The sequence below is a fragment of the Chiloscyllium punctatum genome, chromosome 24 (genome assembly GCF_047496795.1).
Source record: "Chiloscyllium punctatum isolate Juve2018m chromosome 24, sChiPun1.3, whole genome shotgun sequence".
Lineage (NCBI taxonomy): Eukaryota > Metazoa > Chordata > Chondrichthyes > Orectolobiformes > Hemiscylliidae > Chiloscyllium > Chiloscyllium punctatum.
This window is the reverse complement of record NC_092762.1, coordinates 57,712,661-57,739,415: the sequence shown is the minus strand read 5'-3', so window position 1 is coordinate 57,739,415 and position 26,755 is coordinate 57,712,661. Positions and strand designations below refer to the sequence as shown.

General features: G+C 39.9%; 1 protein-coding gene across 3 annotated transcripts in view; it reads right to left on the bottom strand.

Moving 5' to 3' along the window:
- Positions 1–26,755, bottom strand: part of LOC140494576 (tight junction protein ZO-3-like) — an 86,801-nt gene that overhangs the window by 36,527 nt on the left and 23,519 nt on the right. For all 3 annotated transcript variants that reach the window (XM_072593908.1, XM_072593911.1, XM_072593909.1), the window contains 5 exons: positions 14,785–14,841; positions 12,220–12,344; positions 8,124–8,226; positions 5,341–5,818; positions 1,276–1,379 (listed from right to left, as the gene is read on the bottom strand). In XM_072593908.1, coding sequence (XP_072450009.1) covers positions 1,276–1,379; positions 5,341–5,818; positions 8,124–8,226; positions 12,220–12,344; positions 14,785–14,841 — 867 coding nt within the window. The remainder of the gene's footprint in view (positions 1–1,275; positions 1,380–5,340; positions 5,819–8,123; positions 8,227–12,219; positions 12,345–14,784; positions 14,842–26,755) is intronic.

Genomic DNA, 26,755 nt, shown 5'->3' with positions numbered 1-26,755 from the left:
ACAGCAAAGAAGTCTACCTCAGAGTACAATGGGATCTTGATCAGATGGGCCGATGGGCTGAGGAGTGGTAGATGGAGTTTAATTTAGATAAATGCGAGATGCTGCATTTTGGGAAAGCAAATCTTAGCAGGACTTCTTTATTTAATGGTAAGGTCCTAGGAAGTGTTGCTGAACAAAGATCTTGGAGTACAGGTTCATAGCTCCTTGAAAATGGAGTCGCAAGTAGGTATGATAGTGAAGAAGGCATTTGGTATGCTTTCCTTTATTGGTCAGAGTATTGAGTACAGGAGTTGGGAGGTCATGTTGCAGCTGTACAGGACATTGGTTAGGCCACTGCTGGAATATTGGAATATTGGAAGCATGTTGTGAAACTTGAAAGGGTTCAGAAAAGATTTACAAGGATGTTGCCAGGGTTGGAGGATTTGAGCTAGAGGGAGAAGTTGAATAGGCTATTTTTCCTGGAGTGTCGGAGGCTGAGGGGTGACCTTATAGCAGTTCATAAAATCATGGATAGGATGAATAGACAAAGTCTTTTCCCTGGGGTGGGCGAGTCCAGAACTAGAGGGCATATGTTTAGCATGAGAGGGGAAAGATATAAAAGAGACCTAAAGGGCAACTTTTTCATGCAGAAGGTGGTGCGACTTTGGCATGAGCAGCCAGAGGGTTTCATAGAGGCTGGTACAATTACAGCATTTAAAAGGCATTTACATGGGTATATGAATACGAAGGATTTGGAGGGATATGGGCCAAGTGCTGGCAAATAGGACTAGATTGAGTTGAGATAGCTGGTCAGCATGGATAAGTTGGACCGAAGATGCTGTACATCTCTATCATTCTCTGACTCTACTACATTGGTTGAACACACTGGGGAAATGATTGGATTGCGATATTAAGGATTTGGACCAACCGATTCTAACTATCTGTTCCCTTAACAATAGCTGCACTTTATAATTTATTCATGGAAAATATGTGGTAGTTTTAAGCTAAACTGGGTGTTCAACATCATCAGACAATGGCTCTCCAGGATTGTTTACACATTGCTAGTGGGCACCTGTGCCTTCAGGTCAAGGAATTCACACTACATAGTTTTTGTCTTCAACCCTTTCTTCCTGTGATTCTCAGGTTCAAGCACCTTGTGAACATTGCATCCCATTGATTATGTGCCATCCATTCATCACTTCTAAACGGGCTACCTACCCAACTGGAGATCTGCAACTATAACCTCTTATCTTCAATAACTAGTTTCTCCAAGGCATTTGATAATAGATATTTTACCTTTAGTATAATGTCTCCCTCCTTTAAGACTCCTTCCTTTGAAGCAAGGCCATCCGATGACATATGTTTAATGAAAATTTGACTGCCCAACCTCAAGCCATATTCTGTGAGAAAAAATGGCACACAAAGGTAGTTAGGAATTCACCTGTTAAACTGCTTTGAAATGCTTACAATGCAAGACTTTAATCTTATCTCTCTGCTACCTTGCTCTGGTTTAAAGCTGGGCACATGCAGTTTAATTATTCCTTCGGAGAGTTCATTAAAGGCAAAATGATAGGTCAGCAACACAAATGTATAACTTCACAGCAGGTAGCTGAGAAAAGCCCACTCAGATATGTTAGCTTATAAGGTGTAAAACTTATTAAAACTTTAGAAACCCCCCAGTGATGCTAGGGACAAAGGGGGACTGGTTAGCTCAGTTGGCTAGATGGCTAGTTTGCAATGCAGAGTGATGCCAATATTGTGGATTCAATTCCCACATCCCAGTTAAGGTTATCATGAAGGACTCTCCTTCTCAACCACTCCCCTTACCTGAGGCACAGTGCCCCTCAGGTTAAGTCACCACTGTCATATCTTTCTAATGATCGAGCAGCCCTATGGTCGACTAAGACCAACAACTTTACCTTAGGGATAAAGATGATAGCCTCCCAAAGGCACAGTGAAAAGTAAGACTCTTTAATGAGTACTTTATTCAGTAGTTCATAAAAGAAAAAAATGTTGACAAATGGGTAGAAAATGTCAAGAAGGAGATGATGCGATAGATTTGCTTACAACAGATAAGTGGCTTGGTCCACAAAATTTGCTTCTCCAGTTGGCAATGTGGCAGCCATATTTAAAATAGAGTTGAAGAACATTCCTGGAAACTACATGCCAGTCATTTTAACATTAGTGATGGCAAGATGTTAGTGACAATAGGGAAATTCTTAATAGGTACTTGGAAAGATCTGAGTTAATTAATTCAATATTTGACATTACACACGCAAATATGAAATTAGCTTCTCAGAGGCTATTTAGCAGCAAGTATATACTTAGTATGCCATTAAAAATCCAGTACACTGAACAAGATGTAACTTTTTTTAACAATAAGACAAACAGGTGACAGTGGACAGGGTGAAACTGGTGAAAAAAATCTTGAGCTGTCCCTAAAAATATATTCAAGTGCACTTCACCGGTGAATCGGAGGACAATGGGTATAAGAGAAACAGAACTTAACTCACTGCCTGTCACATCAGTATTGTCATGCACTTTTACAGAAGAATGATAATGTAAGTATCATCTGTGCCCACAAGCTGGAGGTAAACACACATTACTAAAGCAGATCTCCAAGCCCTCTTCTGGAAGATTAAAGGCAGGAGGCACATTTGAGTGTGGACTTAAATCGTGGTATCTAAATATGATGTCACCCACCTGGGGCCAATACCCTCACACCAAAATGGAGACAATACTACAAGGCCAAATAAGATAACAGACTGGGTACTCTCTCCATGGCTTCATTGTCCACTCTGAGCATCAAACAACTATCGGTTGTTTAATTGAATTGTACATTTTATATAAATACAAGAGACTGTACGCCAAAGCTTGCACAATGATCCTTCACAAGGGAGACTGGTAAAGTGCAGCTCTAACCTGGAAGAATAAGTTTACAGAGAAATGAAGGCCTAGATTTTACTGCGGTATTGATTGTAAAAATGTCAGTGTTTGTCATTATTACTCCATTGAAATTGGCAGCAATGGTGGGTATCCACACTTGTTCAATGCAACATGGAAGTCCAGTAGTTTCTGTAAGGGATTCCACGCCCTTCTAAAGGATCAATGCCTTAGCTCTCCCAGACTGCAATCAGTGAGAACATCAATGATTCAAGGAGAAGCTTCATTCACACTCTGGTTCATTGTAAAAAACATCCAAAGAAGTGTCATCTTGTTGGATTTTTAATGGCATCTTAAGTACATATTTGTTTCTAAACAGCCTCACTGGCCCTGAAATGCTAATTTTATACTTGTGGAATGTCAAAGTTCTTCATATGATACAAGTGTTTCATATAATTAAAAACAAATTCTAAAGCTTTCTGTGATATATTGGTTTCCAGCTCAATTCAATCATAATTTATGTCATGATCTGAAATACTTATAAGTGAAAGGATTGAGTGCCATTAATTTTCTGCATTGCTTTCTGTGAGAACACTCCACTGGATTAGCTGCTTACTTTATTTGCTGACATTATTTGTGCTGATGCCTTGAGCTCTCTTTGGCTTGGTACCAAATTTAAACTGCTGTCAAGAATGAGGAATCCACACTATAGTGATCACTAGATTTTTATAGGCAGCTTTCTTCAAAGTCACCAGGGGCTTTCATTGCTTTACCACTGGACAGCAAAACCTAGACTACTAATAGATGAAGCAAATGGAACAAAATTGTGACAAATGAATTTCAATGTAATCAAAAGTGAGGCCATCCGCTTTCAACCTATAAAAGAAGGATAAGTAGCAAAACATTGGAAACTGTGGAAATCCAAAAAGACTTGGGAGTCCAGATAAATTGATAAATGTCACGGACAGAGAGAGAAAACAATTATAAACACTGAATGGAATGCTGGCTTTTAGAACTAGATGAATCGAATACAAGGTGGTAAAAACTATGCCTCAGCTTACAAAGTCCTAGCTTTGACACAATTGAAGTACTATGGACAGGATATATTGACCTTGGAGAAATTACAGTGTAAATTTATTAGAATGATACCTAACTCAAAAGAATAAATTACAACAGAAGATTACACAAGCGATGGTTGTGTTCCTTAGACTTTAGAAGAGGTGACTTGATTAAAGTTTTTAAACTGTTAAGGAGCAGTGAAAAGATAGATAGAAATATAAATTTCTGCTAGCTGAGGAACTTAGGACTAGAGGATATAAATTAAAAATTAAAACCCAGCCTTTCGGGAGTGAAATTGGAAATACTTTTACACAGAGTCAATGGTAGCAATATGGAATTCTCTTTAGCAAACTGCAACTGATGCTCATTAAACCTAGAGTTTAGAGAACAGTTTGTCACCCAGAGGTATTGAGAGCACAGGTGGGTCACAGTTTGGTGACACATCGGTCATGATCTCATTGAATGGCCAATCAGGTATATGGAGCTAAATGATGTCCTCCTATTCACATATTTTTGCAGGACAAATTGGTGCTTAATTCCTGCCAAAGGCATTCAAATGTAGATAAATATCCAGTTGTAAACTTTTCACCACTTTCGAGGAAGAAAGCCGTGCAGTTAGTTTACACTTGGTCAGCTTTTGCAAAGAGATATTGAGGTCAGTGGCAACTTTACTGAGCTAATAATAATGTGAGTAACTATACCACTCCCCCAAAATCACATCCAATGACAAAATTTATCAAAAATATTTACCTCAAAGGTGATCAGGCATAATAGCTCTCATGATCATTTAGACAGAGTAGCAAACCAGTAATTCAGAGAGAACAGTAGCAATGATGATTCGCAGAGAGCAAAACTAATGGTGATTCACAGAGAACATTACTAATGGTGATTTAGAGGGAACAGTACTAATGGTGATTCATAGAGAACATTACTAATGGTGATTTAGAGGGAACAGTACTAATGGTGATTCACAGAGAACACTAATGGTGATTTAGAGGGAACAGTACTAATGGTGATTCACAGAGAACACTAATGGTGATTTAGAGGGAACTGTACTAATGGTGATTCACAGAGAACACTATTGGTGATTTAGAGGGAGCAGTATGAGTGGAGATTCAGAGGCAGCAGTATGAACCGTGATTCACAGAGAACAGTAATAATGATGATTCAGAGAGAACAGTACTAATAGTGATTTAGGGAGAGCAGTACTAATGGCGATGCAGACAGAGCTGAACTAATGATGATTCAGAGGAAGCAGTACTAATGGTGATTTAGAGAGAGCAGTACTAATGGTGATTCATAGACAGCAACAAGAACAGTCATACAGAGAGTAAGCAGTAGTAACAATTATTCATAGTGTACAATGCTAAATATGTTTCCCTTTTTGAAATACTGGTTTTCCATCAAGAGAAATCTCACCTTCATTAGCACTATTTTTAATAAGGTAACTCTTGATGGGTTTCTTAACCTCGTCATAATGAATATCATCATCATCAGACTCATCGTGGTAACTTCCATTTGGGTTGTGTTCTCGTCCAGCCCTTCTAGCATCGTGATCCCGGTGGTTGTGCTGATAATTATGATTCCTTGAGGGGCTGGGACTTCGATTGTAGCTCCTTGAGGGACTCGGACTTCGATCATAGCTCCTTGAGGGACTCGGACTTCGATCATAGCTGTTGTTTCTGCTAGAATCCTGGTCATAGTTATTGTTATGATGGGAGTCACCGTGGTATAGATTTTGGTTTTGAATCCTTCTCAATCTCCTGTCAGCTGGATCATAGTCCTCATCCTCATCAGAGGCATCATCGTGAGCATAGTCTGATCGACTAGAATAATAGCTGGCTGCTGGTGCTGTGTTAGTCACAGGAATCTGTACTTTATGGGGTCTCTTCACTGTCTTAAAAGAAAGGCCATAGCTATTAGTTAGCATGAAATCATTCAGCACTGAAGTCAAACAAGTACTTGCATATCAAAACAAGGACTTCCAAAAAGAACACGTTAGGTAAATGCAGTCAGTTTAAAATGTGAGGAATCAGAATGGAGGTCAGCCAAAAACTTATCACCCTAAGTGTAATATATTTGTAGAATATGTTACTGGGAAGATGTTGAATTGACAAGTCTTAAATGGGGTGAATGAATGAATGTGTTACTAGAGGAAGATACAAGGCTATATCCCACAACCTCACATTTCTAGTGTGGATCAGCATTTGTAGTAAGTGTGGGTTGGAGAAATTGGTAATGCCCCATCTCTAGCTCATGCTCCATGTGGAGTATATGTACACCATTAATAGAAGTGGTAAGAAGGGCATAGGTAAGGCTAATCTCTGAAAAGAATTGGCTCTGCTGGGACTAAAGGTTTTTCCTGATTCCATAAAATACCTTAACTTCTACATCTTAAGTTAAATCCAAGAAAACCTCCCATGTTTAAATATTTGATTTTTGTTGACACAATGCACTTCTGTAAAGTTACTCTCTCAACATTTATACAATCTGATCTCATTCCATGAGAATCACAGAAAGATTTGAGTTTCCTTTTTATTGTTCAAAGCTAAAGAATTTAGTGGAACTTTGGCAGGAGTTGGGCATGCCTTTGCTTTTTCCAGTACTTTGTGTTGCATTCATCCAATGGTTTGTCCCTTCCTCCTGTCTCTGACTGTTTAAATATTACTAACATTAAAATTATCCTGATTAGATTAGAGTGCTGACAGTCTGACTGACCACGGTAGAGCTCACAGATAAGTTCACATGAACATTTTTCAGTTAATGACAGGACAATGATTCTGTTTCCTCTCTCTTTCACTTGGAACATTGATTAAGTAAAGGAAATTCACAACCATTGCATTATTCCCATTTCTATAATATATATAGTGTTATTTAATTACCACCTTCTACTCAGTGACAGCTCAGCACCTCAAGGGTTCTTCCAAACTTGAGCACAAAATCTCAACTGGCACTTCATTGCAGTAGCGCTACATTTTTAAAGGTACCATCTTTGGATGTGTTAAATTGAGAACCTTTCAAGCTAACATAACAATTTCCATGACACTATTTAAAGAAGAGTTAGTTAGTCCACATTTCGAATACTGCTTTCAATTCTGGTCTCCCTGCTAAAGGAAAGATGTTGTGAAACTTGGTAAGAGTTCAGAAAGGATGTACAAGAGTGTTGCCGAGACTGGAGCGTTTGAACTATAGGGAGAGGCGGAATAGGTTGATGCTGTTTTCCCCGAGTGTCAGAGGTTGAAGAGCGACCTTGCAGAGGTTTATAAAATCATGAGGAGCATGGATAGGGTGAACACCCGAAATCTTTTCTCCAGGTTAGGGGAGTCCAAAACTAGAGGGCATAGGCTTAAGGTGAGAGTGGAAAGACTTAGAAGAGACCTAAGTGGCAATATCTTCATACAGAGCATGGTGTGTGTATGGAATGAGCTGCCAGAGGAGGTGGTGGAGGCTGTTACAATTACAACATTTAAAAGGGGGCATCTGGATGGGTATATGAAGAGGAAGGGTACCGGGGGCTATGAGCCAAATGCTGGCAAATGGGACTAGATGATTTGGGATATCTGGTCGCATGGACAAGTTGGACCGAAGGGTCTGTTTCTGTGCTGTACAGCTCTATGATTATATTTATCCCTCAGGCAAGCAATAAACAGTTTAATTGATCATCATCTGGAGGATCTTCCTCTAACCAAACTGCCTGCTGCTTTTCCTTATATTCCAAAAGTGATTTTTAGTTAAAAAGACCTTCATTGACGAGAAATGTTTTATATTATGTTAGGTCATCGCAAGTTAATTGTGTCTCTTCTATTTAATCTTTTTACAATATGTTCTTACAATCCAGTTAAAGCTGACAAACCAGGGATTATTATTTATGCCTGTTTACCCTGAGGTAATTAAGGACAAAAAATCTTGGCATGATATTACAAATGGGTTATGCTAGTTTAGAAGGGGCATTCTTAAGGAACAAATTAAACTGATTGAATTCTGCTGATGAGGAGGCAGCTTGCAGATGTTTTTTGCTTCTGTTGCTGGTCCAAAACTGAGCAAATACTTAATTCAATGTACACTCTGTCTGGTGCAATTTAATGCATAATTTTGGATTGCCACTCCTATACTGTTGTGACTCAGAGCAAAGAGATAATAATAGATATTTCAGACTCTAAGGATTTTTGCCTAAGATCAACACAGAATTTTTTCATACTCACTATGTTCACAGATTTTCCAGAACGCTTTAGATTCTGGATGGCGAAAGAGGAGGTCACATTGTCCATAGAAACACCATTCACCATAACAATCCTGTCCTTTATCCTGAAGAGAAAGAACCATTTCAAATTAAAGTTGGAATTACACCATATCACAAGACAGCTTTATGTTATTTCCTGTTTGCAAATTGTTCCGTTCCTCTCTAAACCTTTGCAGGAGATGGTCCAGCATGTTGATGTGAGAGTCCAAGATACTGAGATCCAACTTTTTGAAACAATGGAGACTCTCTCTCTAAATAGGCTGCAGAGGGCATAATCCAGAGTCCCGTCCCTTAACATGGCACCAACCATTTTAAAAGGATGCGGATTTAAAGGGGATTTCAAATTGCACATCCATGCTTCAGGAAGGCAGCTGCCCAATAAAACAACAGCTGCCTCCATTAATTTGGTTTTCTTTGCCAGGAGTGGGAAACATGACAAGTGCAGCTTGCAACTGGTAGGAACATTGTGGTTTACCCACTTACAGGCAGGCATTTCACCATGCAGCATTTACGACGGTTGCCTACCTGTGGGTGGCTTGTCACTCCTTCGGGGGCATCCTTGGTAAAAATAATCAGTTAAGCCTGCTTGAGCAACTGGACATCATGCAGGGGTTATGAGCTGGGAGTCACCTCCCGAATCCTTTCTACCATCTGTCCCCATTCTCCTCCTGAGAAATCTCTAACCTCCCACATCATTTACCTTTGTCCTGTGTTCTCTGTTGCCATTGAACACAAGGGCTGCTAGGGTCCTGATTGGCAGCCAGCTCTTCCTGGGCAGGACTTGCACCCACAGGGTCTTGATTCCAGGGGAAGGCCTGGATGGGGGCTTGTGATCTTGTGGGTTTGGCATGTGTTTTGGTGGCCCATTCCTGAATGCGGTGGTACATATCTCTCTGCAGCTCTCCAGCCAGGAGACAAGATCCACAACTCCTCAAGTAGATTAAAGATGTATTTAATCTCACCATGGATCCTAAGGTCATTCCAATATGGATACTGGGTGAGATGGCATGGGAGGTATAAGGGCAAAGATAGTGAGTGGGTCATGGGTTGGCATGAGTTGGTACTGTTATCATAGGGTCTATAAAGGGCTATAGGGAGTTGACTGAAGGGGCATGGGATGGTATGAAGGTTCATTGGGAGATAGTGTGGAGGGCAGGAGATGGCATGAGTTACTATGGATAGAGAATAGAGAAAAGGAGGGGCAATGCATTTATCAGAGGCACGATTTTTACTTCATTCCATTTTCTAAATGATCAACAATGTATCGGAACAAAGATGCAGGCCTTACGCACAACCTGTCTCCACCCCTGGCAGCCTCTGTGCTATTTCCAGGGTCACCTGCCACAGCTCCCAAAAGCCCCTTCCTTCAATGAAAATTCAACGTTCAAATTCAATCCCGAGTCAGATTTGCAGCATTGGGGCTTGTTCCTAACCTACACTTCCAACTCTGGAGAGAAATTTCAGGCAGAATTGTTTCCAGGATATTAAACTGTAGCCAGATTTCCATCCAACCCTAATTTTGTTGTTGAACACTAGGCTTGAAATAGGACATGGACTGGATCTCTAAAGACTTGAATCACAGTTACTGTTGATTATACAGCGCACTAGGTAATTGAAATCGGGACAAGTGAGTATTGACCAGAACGTGTAAGATGTGATTGAAAGGATATTGCCTGATTTCTGTCCTTTCAGATTTAGCTTCCAGTTTCTACATGAAACCTGGAAGGAGCAGATACCCAGTATAATTTATCCTCTCTTAATAGCGTTACATCATGGGGTAAACTCTCTTGCTTAATTTAAACCACAGAAAAGATTTATCCTGTGCAGTAATTTGTGCAAATTCGAGAGGCCAAGAACTACTTAAAGTAAAAATTAACAACTTTATTTCTTAAAGGAATACAGAGAATAACTAACTAACAACTATTTACAACCCCTTCCTCTAACCTATCTTTTACTTACCCTTCTATAATATGAGTCCAATAAAACCCCTGATTAAGATTTATCAAAATTCAAATCTCTGAACCAGCCAGCTGTTGAATCTTCTCTTCATCTTCCTCTATCTTCTTTTCTTCTTCTTAGGGATTTCTGTTTCATAGGTCACTGATCGATAAAGATACCTTTAAAGATCTATTTTTCGGGCAGTCAGTAATGCTGATGGCGTGGCAGTTCTCTCCCAACTGTTCAATTTTTCCCGGTCTTATACCCGCAAAGCATCAGATTGTGTCATTGGCTTTTAATATTGTCAGTATACTAAATTCAAACTTGATTGGAGTTTGGTATTTTTCAGGGTATAATTTAAACTGATTGGCATAATTTAAAATTTTTTGTCTCCAGGCAGCCAGTTATACTAGCTGCTGGACCAAAAGGTTATATTACATCTTGTTTAGAATAATTGGTGGTGTCAGGTAGTTCTGCTAGCTTTTAACTTTCTTAAAGGTACAGTACACCCACATCTTCATAACAGTAATGACAGAGCTGAGGTAAATTCTGCTCCGCAGCTTTTGTTTTTGCTGGGATCAGACAGACAGAGAATAAATCTGGTATTACCTGAGGTTTTGGTTCATTATTTCATTACTGAATAAGGTCACTGAGCTAATGAATTTATTCAATGTTATTCTATGAGTGGTTTTGAGCTTGATGATCCTTGTTACAGCGTTTCAGTTCACCTCCATCAACCCTCTCCAATTCTTATATTGGTAAAATCTGCCTCAGATTTGCCTCTTGAATTGGCTGACTTCAACTGGGATGGTCACGAGGGTGTGTTGTAACTGGTCTTTGGACTTTCACAGAAAATATTCACCAGGTTTCCTGCTTGTGATTATTAGTCTGTTACCCCTATTGGAACATGCTTATGCATGGATCTTAAATCAGGCAGCCTTCACACGGTGAATGGTGGAAAGATATCCTACAGCCATAGCAGAGGCATTTGTATGGAATAGGCATTGTAATTTCTTAGGGTAGTACAAAAGGTGCTTCAGTTTGTAGCAAACCCCTGACGTGGATGACAGGGATGTGTGTGATGAGACAGCATTGAGGAGGATTTAATTTGCATCTTATCAGTCAGTACTTAGCTTTCTGGGAACAAACAATGTAGGGAGAACCAGGTAGGAAAAGTGGTTTGACAGTGGTTAATCACCAATGACAGGATACTTCAATCGGCACAAAAATGATGAAGTTATCATTGTGGTTCTTGAGGCTTGTGCAAGGAAATGAGACAGATAATTTGTACTCTGTGTTGATCTCACATCAAAGTCAGTTTTACACTGAAAGTAAGAATGTAAAATGGCTCAATTTCGAAAATGAGTATTTTGGATTCTGGGAGTGTGATTGGGTTGTAACTCTCACAATGCTCTGGAATTTGAGTTCGCTATCTCAATCACGTCGTGGAACAATTATTCTTTGGGCCTGTCTCTTAGCAGCTCATCAAGAGATCCAAGATTAGATTGCCTCACTGTCCTCTTGGTTCAAGGTGATAAATGCATCAGCACAGCAGACCAATCAAGATTTATTTTTGCCAAAGGTCTAGCTGTTATTATAATCATTAATATTCCCTGAGATGAAGTTTGAATCACATCTCCCCCTCTTTATTTCTTTCAGCCACTGTTGTAATGATCTGTCGTTATAATCTGAGGTGCACTTGGAACCTGGTGATAGTTTCATGTACAAGTGTAGGTCCAATGAATTACAAGGAAATGAACGGCTGTGATGATCTGGAGTATAATGTTATAAGCTACTAATAAAATATAATAAGCCATTATTTGTGTTGCTTTACTCCAGAATTAAATCACCAGTTTTGCTGACTGGAAGAGATCATAATATTAGAACCACTGAAGCTGGTGTAACAATGCAATAAGTGTTTTTCAATCAAATATTTTGGAATATCTGATTGAGATATCAGAAGGAAACTTCTAAGAGCAATTGCTACAATATACTAACTCATATTTGGGAACCCTCTAGTGTGCAAGTAAAGAGATACAGGTACACATATTTCAAGACTTGTGATATATATCTTTGCATCTTTGAATGATGGATACAGTAACTTTGATCTTTTTACTCACATAATCTTCCCTTCAGCTGGTCCGAATCGAACAACATCTGAAACAAGAATGGCAGTTTCTCCAGTGGTACTGTTGGGTTTATCTATTCCTCCAGATATTGCAATACCAAATCCGATCTTTGAATCCTGCAACAAAATTATAAAAGACAAAGAATTATTACAGGCAGCAAGATGAAATGATTGTCAAATGGGTGCATCAGGAGATACTTTTATGATTTTGGGTCGAAGGTATTGTAGAGAGAACTTATTATACTCCACAAATGATCATAGGTGTCTCTCTCCATTAGACAGACTCTATTAGCCTCATCGTTAGCTTGAAGGGCAGCACTCTGCATGTATGAGGTAGGATGAGGAACAGGTATCCATGAATCATCTCAGCCAGTACAAGGATTGACCCCACGTCCATTGATGCCATTCTGCATCACATCCTAGCTAGCTAAACCAACTGACATCCCCACACCACCCCCAACCAACCTGTGCTTAATTGTTTAATTCTTACCATCGTAAACGTTGACGGAAATTGACTGACCAGGAGCACAAATGGCGATTGTACATTATAAGCTAAATTTACACTAAGCCAATGGGAATTAAAATGATGCAGAATGTAAACAGACTGTAGTGCACTAATGTTGGTTTTGTGTTACTGCTAAAGAAAAGGTTTACCCTGATTTCTCGTACATAGAGCCAGTGGAGAGCCTCCAGCCTGATGGAAGTTGGAGAACTGCCTGCCTGTTTGAGCAGCAAGCCACTCAGAGAGGGTGAGAAATCCTAGCTGTTGAATGAAAAGTTTAGCATGATGGAGATGGGATTAATATGATGCTGGGGGAGAGTTACAGCAAGCTGGGCATTGAGGCACAGGGAACATTTATTTTAGGGATTTAATGCTGCTGCTGGATCTACAGAAATCATTGACAAGCCTCTTAAACTAATCTAGCAACAATCGTGTACAATCTTTATTTTAAAGCATTTTTTTTCAGTGATATGTAGCAGTTCTGTTAAGTTCACTGGTTAGATTGGTCACAGCCAGTGAATGATGTTCAGAGCATGCAGGACCTATGTTCTACCCATTGGCATTTCAATGCTCCAATGTGGGCCTATTAACTGGGCAGTACCCAGACTTGTATGGATTAAACAGGTTTCTTCCTGTTCCTGATTGCCTGAGCTCCTAATCTCAGGTTCTCATCAAAATGTCAAGGATCCAAAAATGGTTGGGAAGGATCATTAAGGCCTATGCTTTGATTTTTTTAATTGAAATGCTGCTAAATCTGGTTCACTTATCCTGTTATCAGATTTAATTCTTTATGGTTCACGAGTCTGTTCCTGAATAAGACAGTCTGGTTTAGCAGTGCAAATACAGGGAACTGGTTCACGGTCTTCAGGAATTTGAATTAAAATAACAACCGGAATAAAAGTAGCTTAAGATATTTTTGTTTACTGGTACTGCATCCTTTTCTTTTCCTAAAAGGTTTTTCTTTTATTCTTTAAGCTCAACCTGTTACAATAAATCAACAGAAAGAAGCAAAATTCTTCACCGATTGATCCCACTGAGAACCAAGAAGTATTAGGCAATTAAATAATTTAGGAAGGATCCATGGTAAATGGATCATGCTTGGACACTGGAGGGAGATTCAGTGGATGAGGTGAAATTCATGACAGGGTAGAGAGATTCAGTGGATGAGGTGAAATTCATCACAGGGTAGAGAGATTCAGTGGATGAGGTGAAATTCATAACAGGGTAGAGAGATTCAGTGGATGAGGTGAAATTCATAACAGGGTAGAGAGATTCAGTGGATGAGGTGAAATTCATAACAGGGTAGAGAGATTCAGTGGATGAGGTGAAATTCATAACAGGGTAGAGAGATTCAGTGGATGAGGTGAAATTCATAACAGGGTAGAGAGATTCAGTGGATGAGGTGAAATTCATAACACGTAGATTGCGAAGTGATATGTGGGATAGGTGGGATTTATAGGCTGACCAGTTCCAATATCATAGGGGCTGAAGTAAAACTGAGAATCATTGAAGTAGACACAGTGGGTTAGCCCAACAGTATTACAATTACACAATTCTTTCTTGAGGCTTTTCCAGCGTCTGGTTGATGCTCTGTAACTACAGTTTTTAAAGTAGATAAGTGTTTTTATGAAGGGATCCCATATCACTAATGAAACATCAGGCCAATCGACATCCAACAATCCGTTCTGGAAACGCTGCTCACATTTCGACAGCTGGAACAAATTTCACCACTATAGCTAAGACAATCTATAACATTTTTAAATAATCAACAAAATTCAAACTGAGACAACCCACAACATTCTAAAAAAAAAGGCAATTTGCCTTATCTCCCACTGTTAACAGACCTTTAAAAAATTCCAGGATCCAGATCTGCATTTTTGCTAAAAAGCAAACATTCTCTTTTGGGACCACCCTACCCACATTCCAAATTTTGTCACTAATTTTGTTTTTTGGGGTATATCGTTTACATTCAGACAAATGAAAAATGGCACATTAGTCTTTGCCATTCTTACTTTTACCTAAAGTTATGCAGACCTAAAAAAAACATAAACTTACCCGATTTATCACCACTGTGTGCTGCTCCCATATCAGAGTTTCTTCCATTTCTACAAACTGTAAAGAATAAAACAGATTATTATTAAATTACATTCCTGTTTAAACTTTATTACACCCCTTCCCATTGAGAATGTTAACTCTTCCTCATATACACGTGTCAAGGTATTGACTCTTCTGCAGCTGCACTTACTGAGCCATTGACCTTATTCAGCTCTTGTTCTCAGGCAATGATTTATCTTGGAGCTCTGTCCCTCATGAGCAATAAGTAGCTGTGATACAGCTTCATGGTTGTTGAATTTTGTTGGGCTACAGTTCACTAGGCACTGTCTTTTGATACTGAGCTGAAAATATGTTGCTGGAAAAGCGCAGCAGGTCAGGCAGCATCCAAGGAGCAGGAGAATCGACGTTTTGGGTATGAGCCCTTCTTCAGGACTGTCTTTTGATAGTGTAGCTTATGATTGGGTCAAATTGTCTCTCTTTATGTTGCTCAGACATCCATTCTTAAATTTTCAGTCTGTACTAAGAGGTGGAGTGAAAAATGTTCATCTGAACTATATGATCATGCAACATGGGAATGTACAGACCTCTCAAGCTTGGAGCCTCCACAAAACACCCACCTCAAAAAAGTATAATCAAAATACTCATCAACTGGTCTAAATCTCAACACTGCAATCGTTCCAAACTTTAAAGGGATCATTTATCTTTGATTAGTTGGTGGTTGGACTCATATTAGAAAAAGACATTTTGAACCCAGACAGGTATTGGTCATGTGACCGGCCTGTTTCCACCATTTTTTATAATTGTGAGAGACTGCTGAGTTGGTCTGGTGTCTGGTATCCTTCAGCTCCATCTGTAGTCATTCGAATGGAAATTTGGAGCATCATTTAACGTAGGCAAAAGGAACCTCAGCCACCAGCTGCAAAACCAGTCTGAGCTCCACAATGTCTAGTTTTGGGAAGGCTACCAAATGAAACACTTAAATCAAGCACTTCACTGGTCGGTGATGGTCATTCTGTGTGCCAATGACCTTGGGTGGAAATCCCACTTCCCAGGAGCTGCTGGCCAATTAGAGAGCAGGGGGTGTGCCTTAATCAACAGTATCAAAAGGGCAGCACAGTGGCTCAGTGTTTAGCACTGCTGCCTCACAGCGCCAGGGACCCAGGTTCGATTCTTGCCTCGGGCGACTGTCTATGTGGAGTTTGCACATTCTCCCCGTGTCTGTGTGGGTTTCTTCCAGGTGCTCTTGTTTCTTCCCACAATCCAAAGATGTGCAGGTCAGGTGAATTATTCATGCGTTAGGTGCATTAGTCAGGGATAAATATAGTAGTTGGGGAATTGGTCTGGGTGGGTTACTCTTCGGAGGGTCGGTGTGGACTTCTTGGGCCAAATAGCCTGTTTCCACACTGTAGGGAATCTAATCTAATCAGTATCAATGGGGAGGTGGGTTGGGGTTAGGCTGGGAGGAATTTGCCAGCTCAATTAAATGTCCCCACCTCACTACCCACTTCAGGGAGTGACATGAAGTATTAATCTGGATTCTGCTTGTATTGTTTAGTTTGAAGTTTACCAACTGGAGCTCAGTGGCTGGAATCTTTTGGTACAGTAAATGATCTGCATTGCTTAGTTATTGGTTGAATATTTCCTATATAATTTTGTTAGGAATCAAAGCTGTGAGTTCAAATTCCCCATTTAAACTTGAACATATAATGCAGGCAGAGGTTTCAGTAAAGAATAAGCATTGTGAAACCTGTACTGCTATTTGAAGTGAAGGTTACTTTAGAAGAGCAAAGCATTTCACATTTTCTTGACAGCATTTTTCTTCCCAAAAACAGATTATCTGCTGATACCATACTAACCTTCATAACAGGAAATAATTTTTTTATAAAGAATCAATTTGAATTAAAATATGATAGGATGCCTAACTAATTCAAATTTTGAAATCTTACTAATACCCTCATAAAGATAGAAGCTGAGTAAGAAATATTCCTTTGACCTTTGAGCAAACTCCAGAAGATCAATGTTATCTTCTAATCTACACTGTTCAGCATGAATTCACAGTACATTCCAGAAATTGTTCTAGCAAGGTTGAATCTATAATGCCTTATATAGTTGCAATGTCTTTGTTTAACCAGTGCATGTCAAAACCTAACTTTGCCTAATTCGCAGAAAGGGGATACAGCAGCATCACTTAATTTCCACATTGTTGGTGTTGGGGTGTTTGGGGGAGGGGGAAAGGAGGTGGGAAGATTTCCAGTTTCTCTTCAACCTGCTAGTTTATATATGTATCAATTTCATTCAGTTGGGTTCAAGACACAGTCCAGAATTTGAGTACACAATCCACACGGATAATTCAATGGAACACTGAGGGAGTTCTGCTTTGTCAGAGGTGCAATCTTTCAGGTGAGATATCAAAACTGCTTTTTTCAGATGGATTTAGAAGATCCCATGGAACGATTTGAAGTTGAGTAGCACGTTTACCTGATATTCTGGCCATAATTTCTCCCTCAGTGAACATTAATGAACTAGGATAACTGATAATTTATCTCATTGCTCTTTGTGCCATCTCGTTGCGTGAAAATTGATCACTGGCTTTGCATGGTGAACAATTCTCTGCACTTCTAAGGTGATTCATCAAATATGAAGCATTCTGGGTTCCCTGAGTGTAAAGCACTTTATTTAAATTTACCGTAGCTCAGTGTGCGACTGCATCAGACAGTTTAGAGTGTGCCACATAGAATGCTAGGAGCTGACAACAGCAAACAAAAATCTGCAGGTGCTGAGATCTTAAACTAAAACAGGATCTGACAGTATTTGTGGAGAGAAAGCAGAATTAACATTTTGGGTCCAGTGACTATTTTTCAGAAGAGTCAGACAATAATTCAGTGGTTATAGCATCCTGATGAAGGAGCAGCGCCCCGAAAGCTTGTACTTCCAAATAACTTGGTGTTGTGTGAGTTTTAACTTCCTCCTTTTGATGATTCACTAAAGTCACCTGTGATCTCAGGTGGATGTCAAATATTTGAACAAAAGCAAGGAAGTTATCCCTGAAGTCCTGGGCAGTGTTTGTCACTCAAACAACATCACAAAAATAAAATCAGATTATCTGGTTGTTGCCTCTGCCTGCGGGAGTTTGCAGTCTGTACATTGGCTGCTGTGTTTTCTACATTTTAGCAGTGATCACACTCCAAAAGTATTTCCTTGACTAAAAAACACCCAGTGGCTGTGAAAAGTGCTATACAAATAGCTCTCTTTTGGTTAAAGTCTGTCCTGTTTGCACTCAACCACATTCTACAGTAACTTGTATTAGGAATGTGAGCTGGCCATAAATAAATATGAGAAATTTATCTTTGAAGCTGGAATGACTATGTGACTTCTGTACCTGAGGCAGACATGAACTGTTTTGCAGCATGGAATTGTTCAACCATCTGGGAAACAGATTCTTATCCCAGACAGGACTCTCGATATAATTCAGCAGCAATGCAAAAGCAAAAGGTAATGAGAATTTCTGGATAATTAATTCTGAGTGTAGAGATTTTAGGTAGTGATAACCAAACCAGTTTTGTTTATCCATGTGCTGCAAAGAAAGTCACCAACCAGCAGACTGTTCTTTATCACAAGCAATATGGACTGAGTTTAGATATCGAGACTTCTAATCACAGTTCACCTTGTTGGCTCAAGTGTGAAATGCACTGCTAATTGTGATATGGTGTTTAGATGAGAGGCCCCAGGTTCAATCAATGATTGAAGATGGATTAACAAATTTCAACTGGGACAGAACTTGGCTGTGACAGTTAGAGTCCATGCTCTGTTGTGCAGTGAGCTGGGTGGTCAGAGGGGGGTTGAACAAAAACAAGACGCAAGCCCTAAATATGTTAAAAGGACAGAAAAGAAATACATCCTTAGAATTAGACAGTATTTATCCCTGAAGGAGACATGTTTGAAGTACAGAAAATTGTTATGTGGGAGTCTGGGGAGCAGAAAGTAGATTTCAAACAGGATAATTTAAAATAATTAAAATCAAACTATGGAGATCCGGGGTAAAACTTGGGAATGGATAAGAAACTAAGAAGCAAAACACCGTGCTAGAAACCTGAACTAAAAATAAAAGGAAAATGCTGGAAATACTCAGCAGCTTGGGTGGCAGCTTAGTTCCTGATAGGAAAGGACTCCTGACCTGCTCGCTTGAATAAAGAACTGCAATTGCGGAACTGTGTTGCCATATAATGGCATTGGCCCATTGTATCTTTATCAGTTCTTTGCAAGAATAACTCAAATGAGGTGCCAGAGGAAGTGGTGGAGGCTGGTACAATTGCAACATTTAAGAGGCATTTGGATGGGTATATGAATAAGAAGGGTTTGGAGGAATATGGGTCAGGTGCGGGCAGGTGGGACTAGAGTGGGTTGGGATATCTGGTCGGCATGGATGGGTTGGACCGAAGGGTCTGTTTCCATGCTGTACATCTCTATCACTCTGTCACCCTATCACTTAGTCCCACTTCTCTGCCTTTTTCCTGTCGTCCTGCAAACATTTTTCTCTTGGAAATGTGATCCAACTCATTCTTGAAAGCTACAATTGTAAATGCCCCCACCCACTCTTAGCCCAATCCTAACAACACACTGTGTGAGAAAGATTTTCCTCTTGTTGCTGTTGCTTCTTTTCTCAATTAATTTAAATTGATGTCCTCTGGTTTTTAATCCGTCCAAAAATGAAGCAGTTTTTTCATATCTGCTCTGCCCAGACCCCTCCTGATCTTGAAGAGCAAATCTCCCCTCAACTTTCTCTGCAAGGAAAAGGAAGTCCCACCTTCTCTATCCGCTTAACTCAAGTTCATCATCCCCAGAATCACTCTTGTGAACATTTCCTCCAGCCTCTCTAATGCCTTCATGCCTTTAAAGTGCCTTCGAAAGTGTGGTGGTCAGAATTTGTCATAGTTCTCAAATAAAAGTCAAACAGTGTTTTTACAGGTTTATCATAATTTCCTGGCCTTGTCCTTATCCCTATTTTTAAAAATCCAGGATTCTGTATTCTTTATTAACCACTCCCTCAATCCTCCCAGTCACATTCAATGATTATTATAACCGGACATGCTCCCACATTCTTCTGATAGTGCACTCCTTTTAGAATCGCACCCTTTGTGATCTCTGCATTTTTCTTACCAAAATAGACCACTCTTCTGAAATTATTTTTCTATTCCCTAATCAACCTGTTCAGGGATGTTAGTACAACTTTGGGATAGTAGGACTTGAACCAAGGCCTTCTAGCTCAGAGGTAAGGACACTGCTACAGTGCCACATGAGCCGTATTTGTTTATTCCTTTAAACATCAGTGACGGGAGTTCTTTTACCTGCTGAACATATATTCTGACATACGTCATCAACAGAAAGTGTTAGCAAAAGCTTTGACCTCTATTATAGCAGCATTACACATTGATAGGTTTCCTGATCTGCCAATTCTGCATATTTCTGGTCATTGCTAAATGAGAACTCACTAAAAACCTTACTAATATAGTCTTCAACTCAGAACCACATGTGGGCACGGCAGACTCTATATTAAACCTATAAACTCAACTGTATTACTCAAAAACAGACATAATATGCCCTAATTGTATGCTCTATGATTTTATGAACAAGTTAAATGAACTAATAGCAATACTATAATTGCAAGGTGAGACTGGAACCACCAAACAGCAGTATATTGAAAATGAGCTCCTTCAATAGCACAGGGAGTTGATAGGGCCAACCTGCATCCTGTGCTGGGTTGTAAATTTTAGTAGGTAAAAACAATGACTGCAGATGCTGGAAACCAGATTTTGGATTAGTGGTGCTGGAAGAGCACGGCATGACACTTGAAGAATAGTGCCCAAGGTTAGAGTGGTGGTGGAAAAGCACAGCGGATCAGGCAGCATCCAAGCAGCAGGAAAATCGACATTTTGGGCAGGAGCCCTTCATCAGGAAGGGTGTTTGGGGTAAACATTGGGAAACCTGGAGTTGAGCATTTTTGTGGAGTGAAGAAGGGAGGACAATGGAATGGGAATGATCATTGTCAGAGGATGTGGTTAGGTGGATTCTCATACTAAACAAAGAACTGACAGTCATAGCCTGGGAAATTTAAACTAAACAGAATATGGTACCTACTCTCTTAAAAATGAGACTTGGATGATTTCCCCGACAATCCTGCTCTCTAAGAGGACAGGTGGATTTCAGACATGCTCTTTATTTCTGAAGAAGCCAGGATTAGAATTGCTGGTGGAAAATGTGAGCTCAGACCGAATGTAAAAAAGTCAATTGCCACTCCTCGGAAGACATGGGCACTGTCTGTACTGTCTTATCATAAATTACAGAGCATGCCAGATTGATTACAATCAATTAATTATTCCTGAATTGAAGATGGAAACACAAAATCTAATTTCCACACAACCCAAGTACCACAAATGAGGTGAACATGTGTTGCTGGAAAAGCGCAGCAGGTCAGGCAGCATCCAAGGAACAGGAGAATTGACGTTTCTCGTCAATTCTCCTGTTCCTTGGATGCTGCCTGACCTGCTGCGCTTTTCCAGCAACACATTTTCAGCTCTGATCTCCAGCATCTGCAGTCTTCACTTTCTCCCCACAAATGAGGGCACATTTTGTTGATGTTATAGAGTCATAGAGATGTACAGCATGGAAACAGACCCTTCGGTCCAACCCGTTCATGCTGACCCAGCCCACCTGCCAGCACTCGGCCCATATCCCTCCAAACCCTTCCTATTCATATACCCATCCAAATGCCTTTTAAATGTATGCTGTTTGAAGAAGAAAATTGTCAAGAAAAAATAAAATAAATTTTCTTCCTGAATCTTACACATTTGTTGAAGGAAATATTTTCCAAAAACCACCTTGAGAGAATGATTTTTCAGCCCAGATTTTAAATATTTACAACAATCTGAGTTCTTACAAGAAGCTTCTGTGCACCAAACATGTGGGTCACTTCAGGATGATGGTAGTTGAAGGGTATTGATTGTGGTATTGGAAAGAATGGCCCTAAATGATAGTAAGAGAAGAATTCAGGCAAGTGAACAAAGGCATAGTCAAACGCCAAGATAGTAAGAAAGAAAATAAAGGGGAGAAAAGGAATTGTCAATGGCAAACATTTGCAGTGAATGGGGCTAAAATGGAAGGCTTTGCAACCACTGATAAAATGGGGATGAAACGTATGATCAGCCAAGATTGGCAGAGTGCACTTTCAACCTGGAACTAGGGGCTAATGTGAGGCTAGCATGCGATTGTGGTGGGATTTATTCCAGGATAAAAAATACATTGGAGTTGATGGTGTCAGGAGCAACATAAGTGAGGCAAAGTAAGAGGTAGGATTGCAGTTCATGCAGTACTGTCTAAATGTGAACATTGGAGATCATCATGCCCACAAGTACAGGAGTTGGGAGGTCATGTTGCGGCTGTACAGGACATTGGTTAGGCCACTGTTGGAATATTGCGTGCAATTCTGGTCTCCTTCCTATCAGAAAGATGTTGTGAAACTTGAAAGGGTTTAGAAAAGATTTACAAGGATGTTGCCAGAGTTGGAGAATTTGAGCTACAGGGAGAGGCTGAACAGGCTGGGGCTGTTATTCCTGGAGTGTCGGAACCTGATGGGTGACATTATAGAGGTTTAAAAAATTATGAGTGACATGGAGAGGGTAAACAGGCAAAGTCTTTTCCCTGGAGTTGAGGAGTCCAGAACTAGAGGGCATAGGTTTAGGGTGAGAGGGGAAAGATATAAAAGAGACCTATGGGGCAACTTTTTCACACAGAGCGTGGTATGTTTATGGAATGAGCTGCCAGAGGAAGTGGTGGAGGCTGGTACAATTGCAACATTTAAGAGGCACTTGGATGAGTATATGAATAGGAAGGGTTTGGAGGGATATGGGCCAGATGCTGGCAGGTGGAACTAGATTGAGTTGGGATATCTGGTTGGCATGGACGGGTTGGACCCAAAGGGTTTGTTTCCATGCTGTATATCTGTATGATTCTATGACCAAAAAATGTTCCCAGTTGACCATAACTTCTGGAAACTTCCAATCTGCAGGGTGAAGAAGAGAACTCAGATGACAACTTTCTGTCACACCTCCCATTTTGTAGGAATTGTTATTAATAAAACACACAAAGGAGCAGTAGACCCTCTGCCTCCACAAAGGAGGAGGCTATTGCAACACATTATGCCTGAAGTGATGTTGCTGGCACCATTTACCTCACACCATAAAACAATAGTCAGGCCAAAAGTGCAGAAACTACCTCATTATTAGAATTACTCATCCCAGGAACCCTTGCACATAACAAAAAATTCTAGTCTTTGGAAAAACTTTTAATGATAAATTTTGGTCTGATTCACTTTAATCTGCTATTAACCTGCAAATTTCTCTGTACAGAAGACCAAACACAAGGATCAGCTCAGCCTGCCTTTACCTCAATCACTTTGAAATCCATTTCTAGAAATCCTGCATTCACTTGAAAAGAGAACTAACCACACTGCTATACATCCAATCATTAAATGTCAAGATGATACAAGATTAGCCCAAGGAAAAGTACCTTTACTCAACACAGACTTTCTGGACTCTGTCAAAAATAATGTTAGTTAACATTCATAACTTGGAGCTTTAAATTATTCCTAATTGTAACCTCTTTCCATTCCTTTTATTCTTCCTTGTACAGTTGCACGTTTCTTGTGATAATCAATGTTCGTGTCTCAATACATTAATAAGCTATGCCTTTTTTTAATCTTAAAGAGAGTTTGTTGTGAGTCATTTAAAATTTTGACTTCGCAAACAGGGGATTTGTTGGGGAGAACCACCCCAGTCTATTTTGAAAGGGAAAAGGAAAACAAGAAAAAAGTCTAAAATCACCTCTGCTTAAAGATATTCAAGGAGAAAAATAATAAAGTGTTAATTCACTTCTTCTTTTTGTCAGTAAGAGATGTCCTAAACCGGGATAAAGGCGAAATACTGTGGATGCAGGAAATTCTAAACAAACACAGAGAATGCTCAAGAAACTCAGCAGGTCTGGCAGCAACTTTGGAAAGAGAAACAGGGTTATCTTTTTGATTCCAGTATGACTTTTGTTCAGTCCTACACCTAGATTCAGAATATTCTAGGTGACGTTTTCATTGGTACTGCCATGAGATAAAGGCAGATTGAAGTTGTAACAGAGCAGCTGTGGACTTTGGCCTCTCCATTATGCTCAACAATGCCCCTTTGAGTGCCTGGGTGGATAAGGGTTAAAAATGGAATGAGTTCAAGTGGGGGGGTTGATGTGCCAGTGATAACAGAGTACAAATAGGAGGCTGTTCCAGTGTCAGGCAGTGCAGCTGGTCTGTTCATTTTATGTAAGTTCACGGTTATTAAGCACATGACACTGCACAGTCAGTTGAAGCAGATGGTGTTATACATTGTGTGTTCAGTTCTGTTGCCATGGATGAAGTAAGTACATGTAAATTCTGTTAATTATCTTGATTATGTATGTAATTTTAAATGCCACTGACCTTTTAGTATCTATTTCAAATAGCTTTGATTTTGTTTGTGATTTTTCTTTGGTCATGTGGCTAAGATGAGAAATACACAAGAATTTTAAAATTTACACCTTTTTTTTCATGATCTTTAAATTGAATAAGGCCAATGCTGGGGAATGAAATGACCCAAACAAGTTCTGAATTTCTCATCAAATATGCCAGGCCAGTTTTAGCATTGATAAGATGTAGAGTACAGCAGTGGGCTGCATCTCCATCTCAGGGAGATGCCTTTACTGTGCCCGTGTGCCAAATTTCCATGCTATCCACTTTGCATTCTGTGGCCTCTATGAAACTATTGAACTAAGACAATTTTCTGTTCTGAATCAATGCTCATCATTGGATAAATTGAGATTTCTCCAAATTGTTTCCCTAGAAAATGTTTCACTCTAATCTGGACTGTTCTGAACCCATAAGGGAATGACTAGTATATAACCCAGTCCATCAAACTGTTAAACTTACTGTCTTTGCTGGATATTGGGTCCATTGCTGTATCTAGAACCTTGGAAGACAACACTTTTTGTTTATGCATGATGCTAATTTTCCTGGGTTCTCCTCTCTGGGGGTGAGAGAAACCGGCTGGAGCATTTAAATCACATGCAAATGGAAAGGAGGTGTTATAACATTTCTTGTCGCATTTTGCAGGGGATCCACCTGAAGACTACCAATATAAATCAAGCGGGGGAGTCTGTGGGGCCTTTATATCACATTGGCATAATGTTTTGTTTCACTTTTCTCAGAATGTGGTCACGTTGCTGAAGCTATATTTATTGCTCTTTCAAATTGCTCAGAGGGGAACATTGAGGTGAAGGTTTAACTCTGATATTGCTGTTCTTGTCCTTCCTGATGGTAGTGCTCATAAATCTGGGAAGCTTTTGTTAACTAAGTCCAATGAAGTGCTGCATTACATCATTAGATGGTAGACCTCAGATATATGGGTATTTAATCAGGAATTTAAATTAGGCAGCCATTTTCCAATTGAAAAATGTTAAACCAAACTAAGTATTCCTCAACCAATCTTGCCCCATCAAGATTGGACCCAAGCTTTTTACTACAATCAATGGCCTGATTGAACCAGCTGCTTTTCTTAAGAGACCAGATCCGCAGTTTTACTTTTTAATCTGTAAAGGCTCCCCCATTTGGATTTTCACCCGAGCTAAGGCCTTGCTCATACTTAAAGTTTAGAATCTTTCCTATTATCAAAAGGAGAGGTGAATTAAAAAATCTATTATTTTAATCTTTGTCGATTTGTAAACAGAGAGGTATTTTTGGATTTTTTTTTGTTGTTTTTCCTATTCCTTTCAAAATAGTATGAGGACACCCCCCCCCAACCCCCGCTGCCCCCCAGTATCCCCTATTTGCGAAGTCCATCCTCAGATGGTTCTGCCCTTAGAACAGTAGTGATAGAAATAGTTTTGAAACAATAGTAGGGCACTCCAAAATGATGTCAAGTTTTGTTTGTGTTGCTGCTATAGCACTAATCCAGGTAAATAATGAGTCTTCACATATTGGACTTTTTTTTACCAAGACCCTGTCAGCCCTAGCTTGTGAAATGATAAGTGAATAGTTGACTGTCTTTCCAATTTGGACATCAGTTCCTTGATGATAGGGAAAATAAAAACTTAGCAGGGACAAGTCAGTTTGGTGTTTTAATGCTTAGGTTGATGTCTATCAGTTTTGTCTGACCTGACCTTACTCTTGGGTCCTTTTTTGTAACTGAGGGGCTTGCTAGACCACTTCAGAGGGAATAACAGCCAATCATATAGCTTGGGATTTGAGCTTAGAATTTTACAACCATCTGGGAGTGCTTGGTTCCAGCCCACCATTTTTAAAATTTATAAAATTCAGTTACACAATTTGTCATAGCAGGATTAAATTCATGACCTCTTGTCAGTCCTGTACTATAACCATGATTTACCCACAAGCTAACAGGCTGGATGAGGTACTGATTGGCACACAGTCAGCCAGTGGACCTCCTAGAATATGAGTTCCCTGATAGGGGCTGTTAACCTGGTCCAATCAAGGTCTCCTGGCTGATAGATATAAACAGGAGTATCAGAGGTTCTGCTCACTCTAAGAGCTGGCCCCGAGGAAGCTCTGTCAAGGGCATTCCACATGTAAATAAAGGATGACTTGGTGGTGGGATACCGGCCTCTGAAGTTATTTCAATGGCGATGAGAGAATAGTATGCTGCTGAAGAAACTTGCTCACAATAGTTGTCTTTCAGTTGGGGTAAGTATTTCTGGTATATGCCATTATTTGGGAAGCTTGGCTTGTCCAAACCTGCTATTGAAGACTGGGCCTAGTATGTGGCAAGAATGCTTTTTTTTTTGGACAAGTGATATTGGGCCAGATGAAAAGCAACAAGTAATTCTCCAGACAGCTTGTGAACTTGCAGCTTTTTCAGTTATTAGGAGCCAAACTTTCACTGAGGCA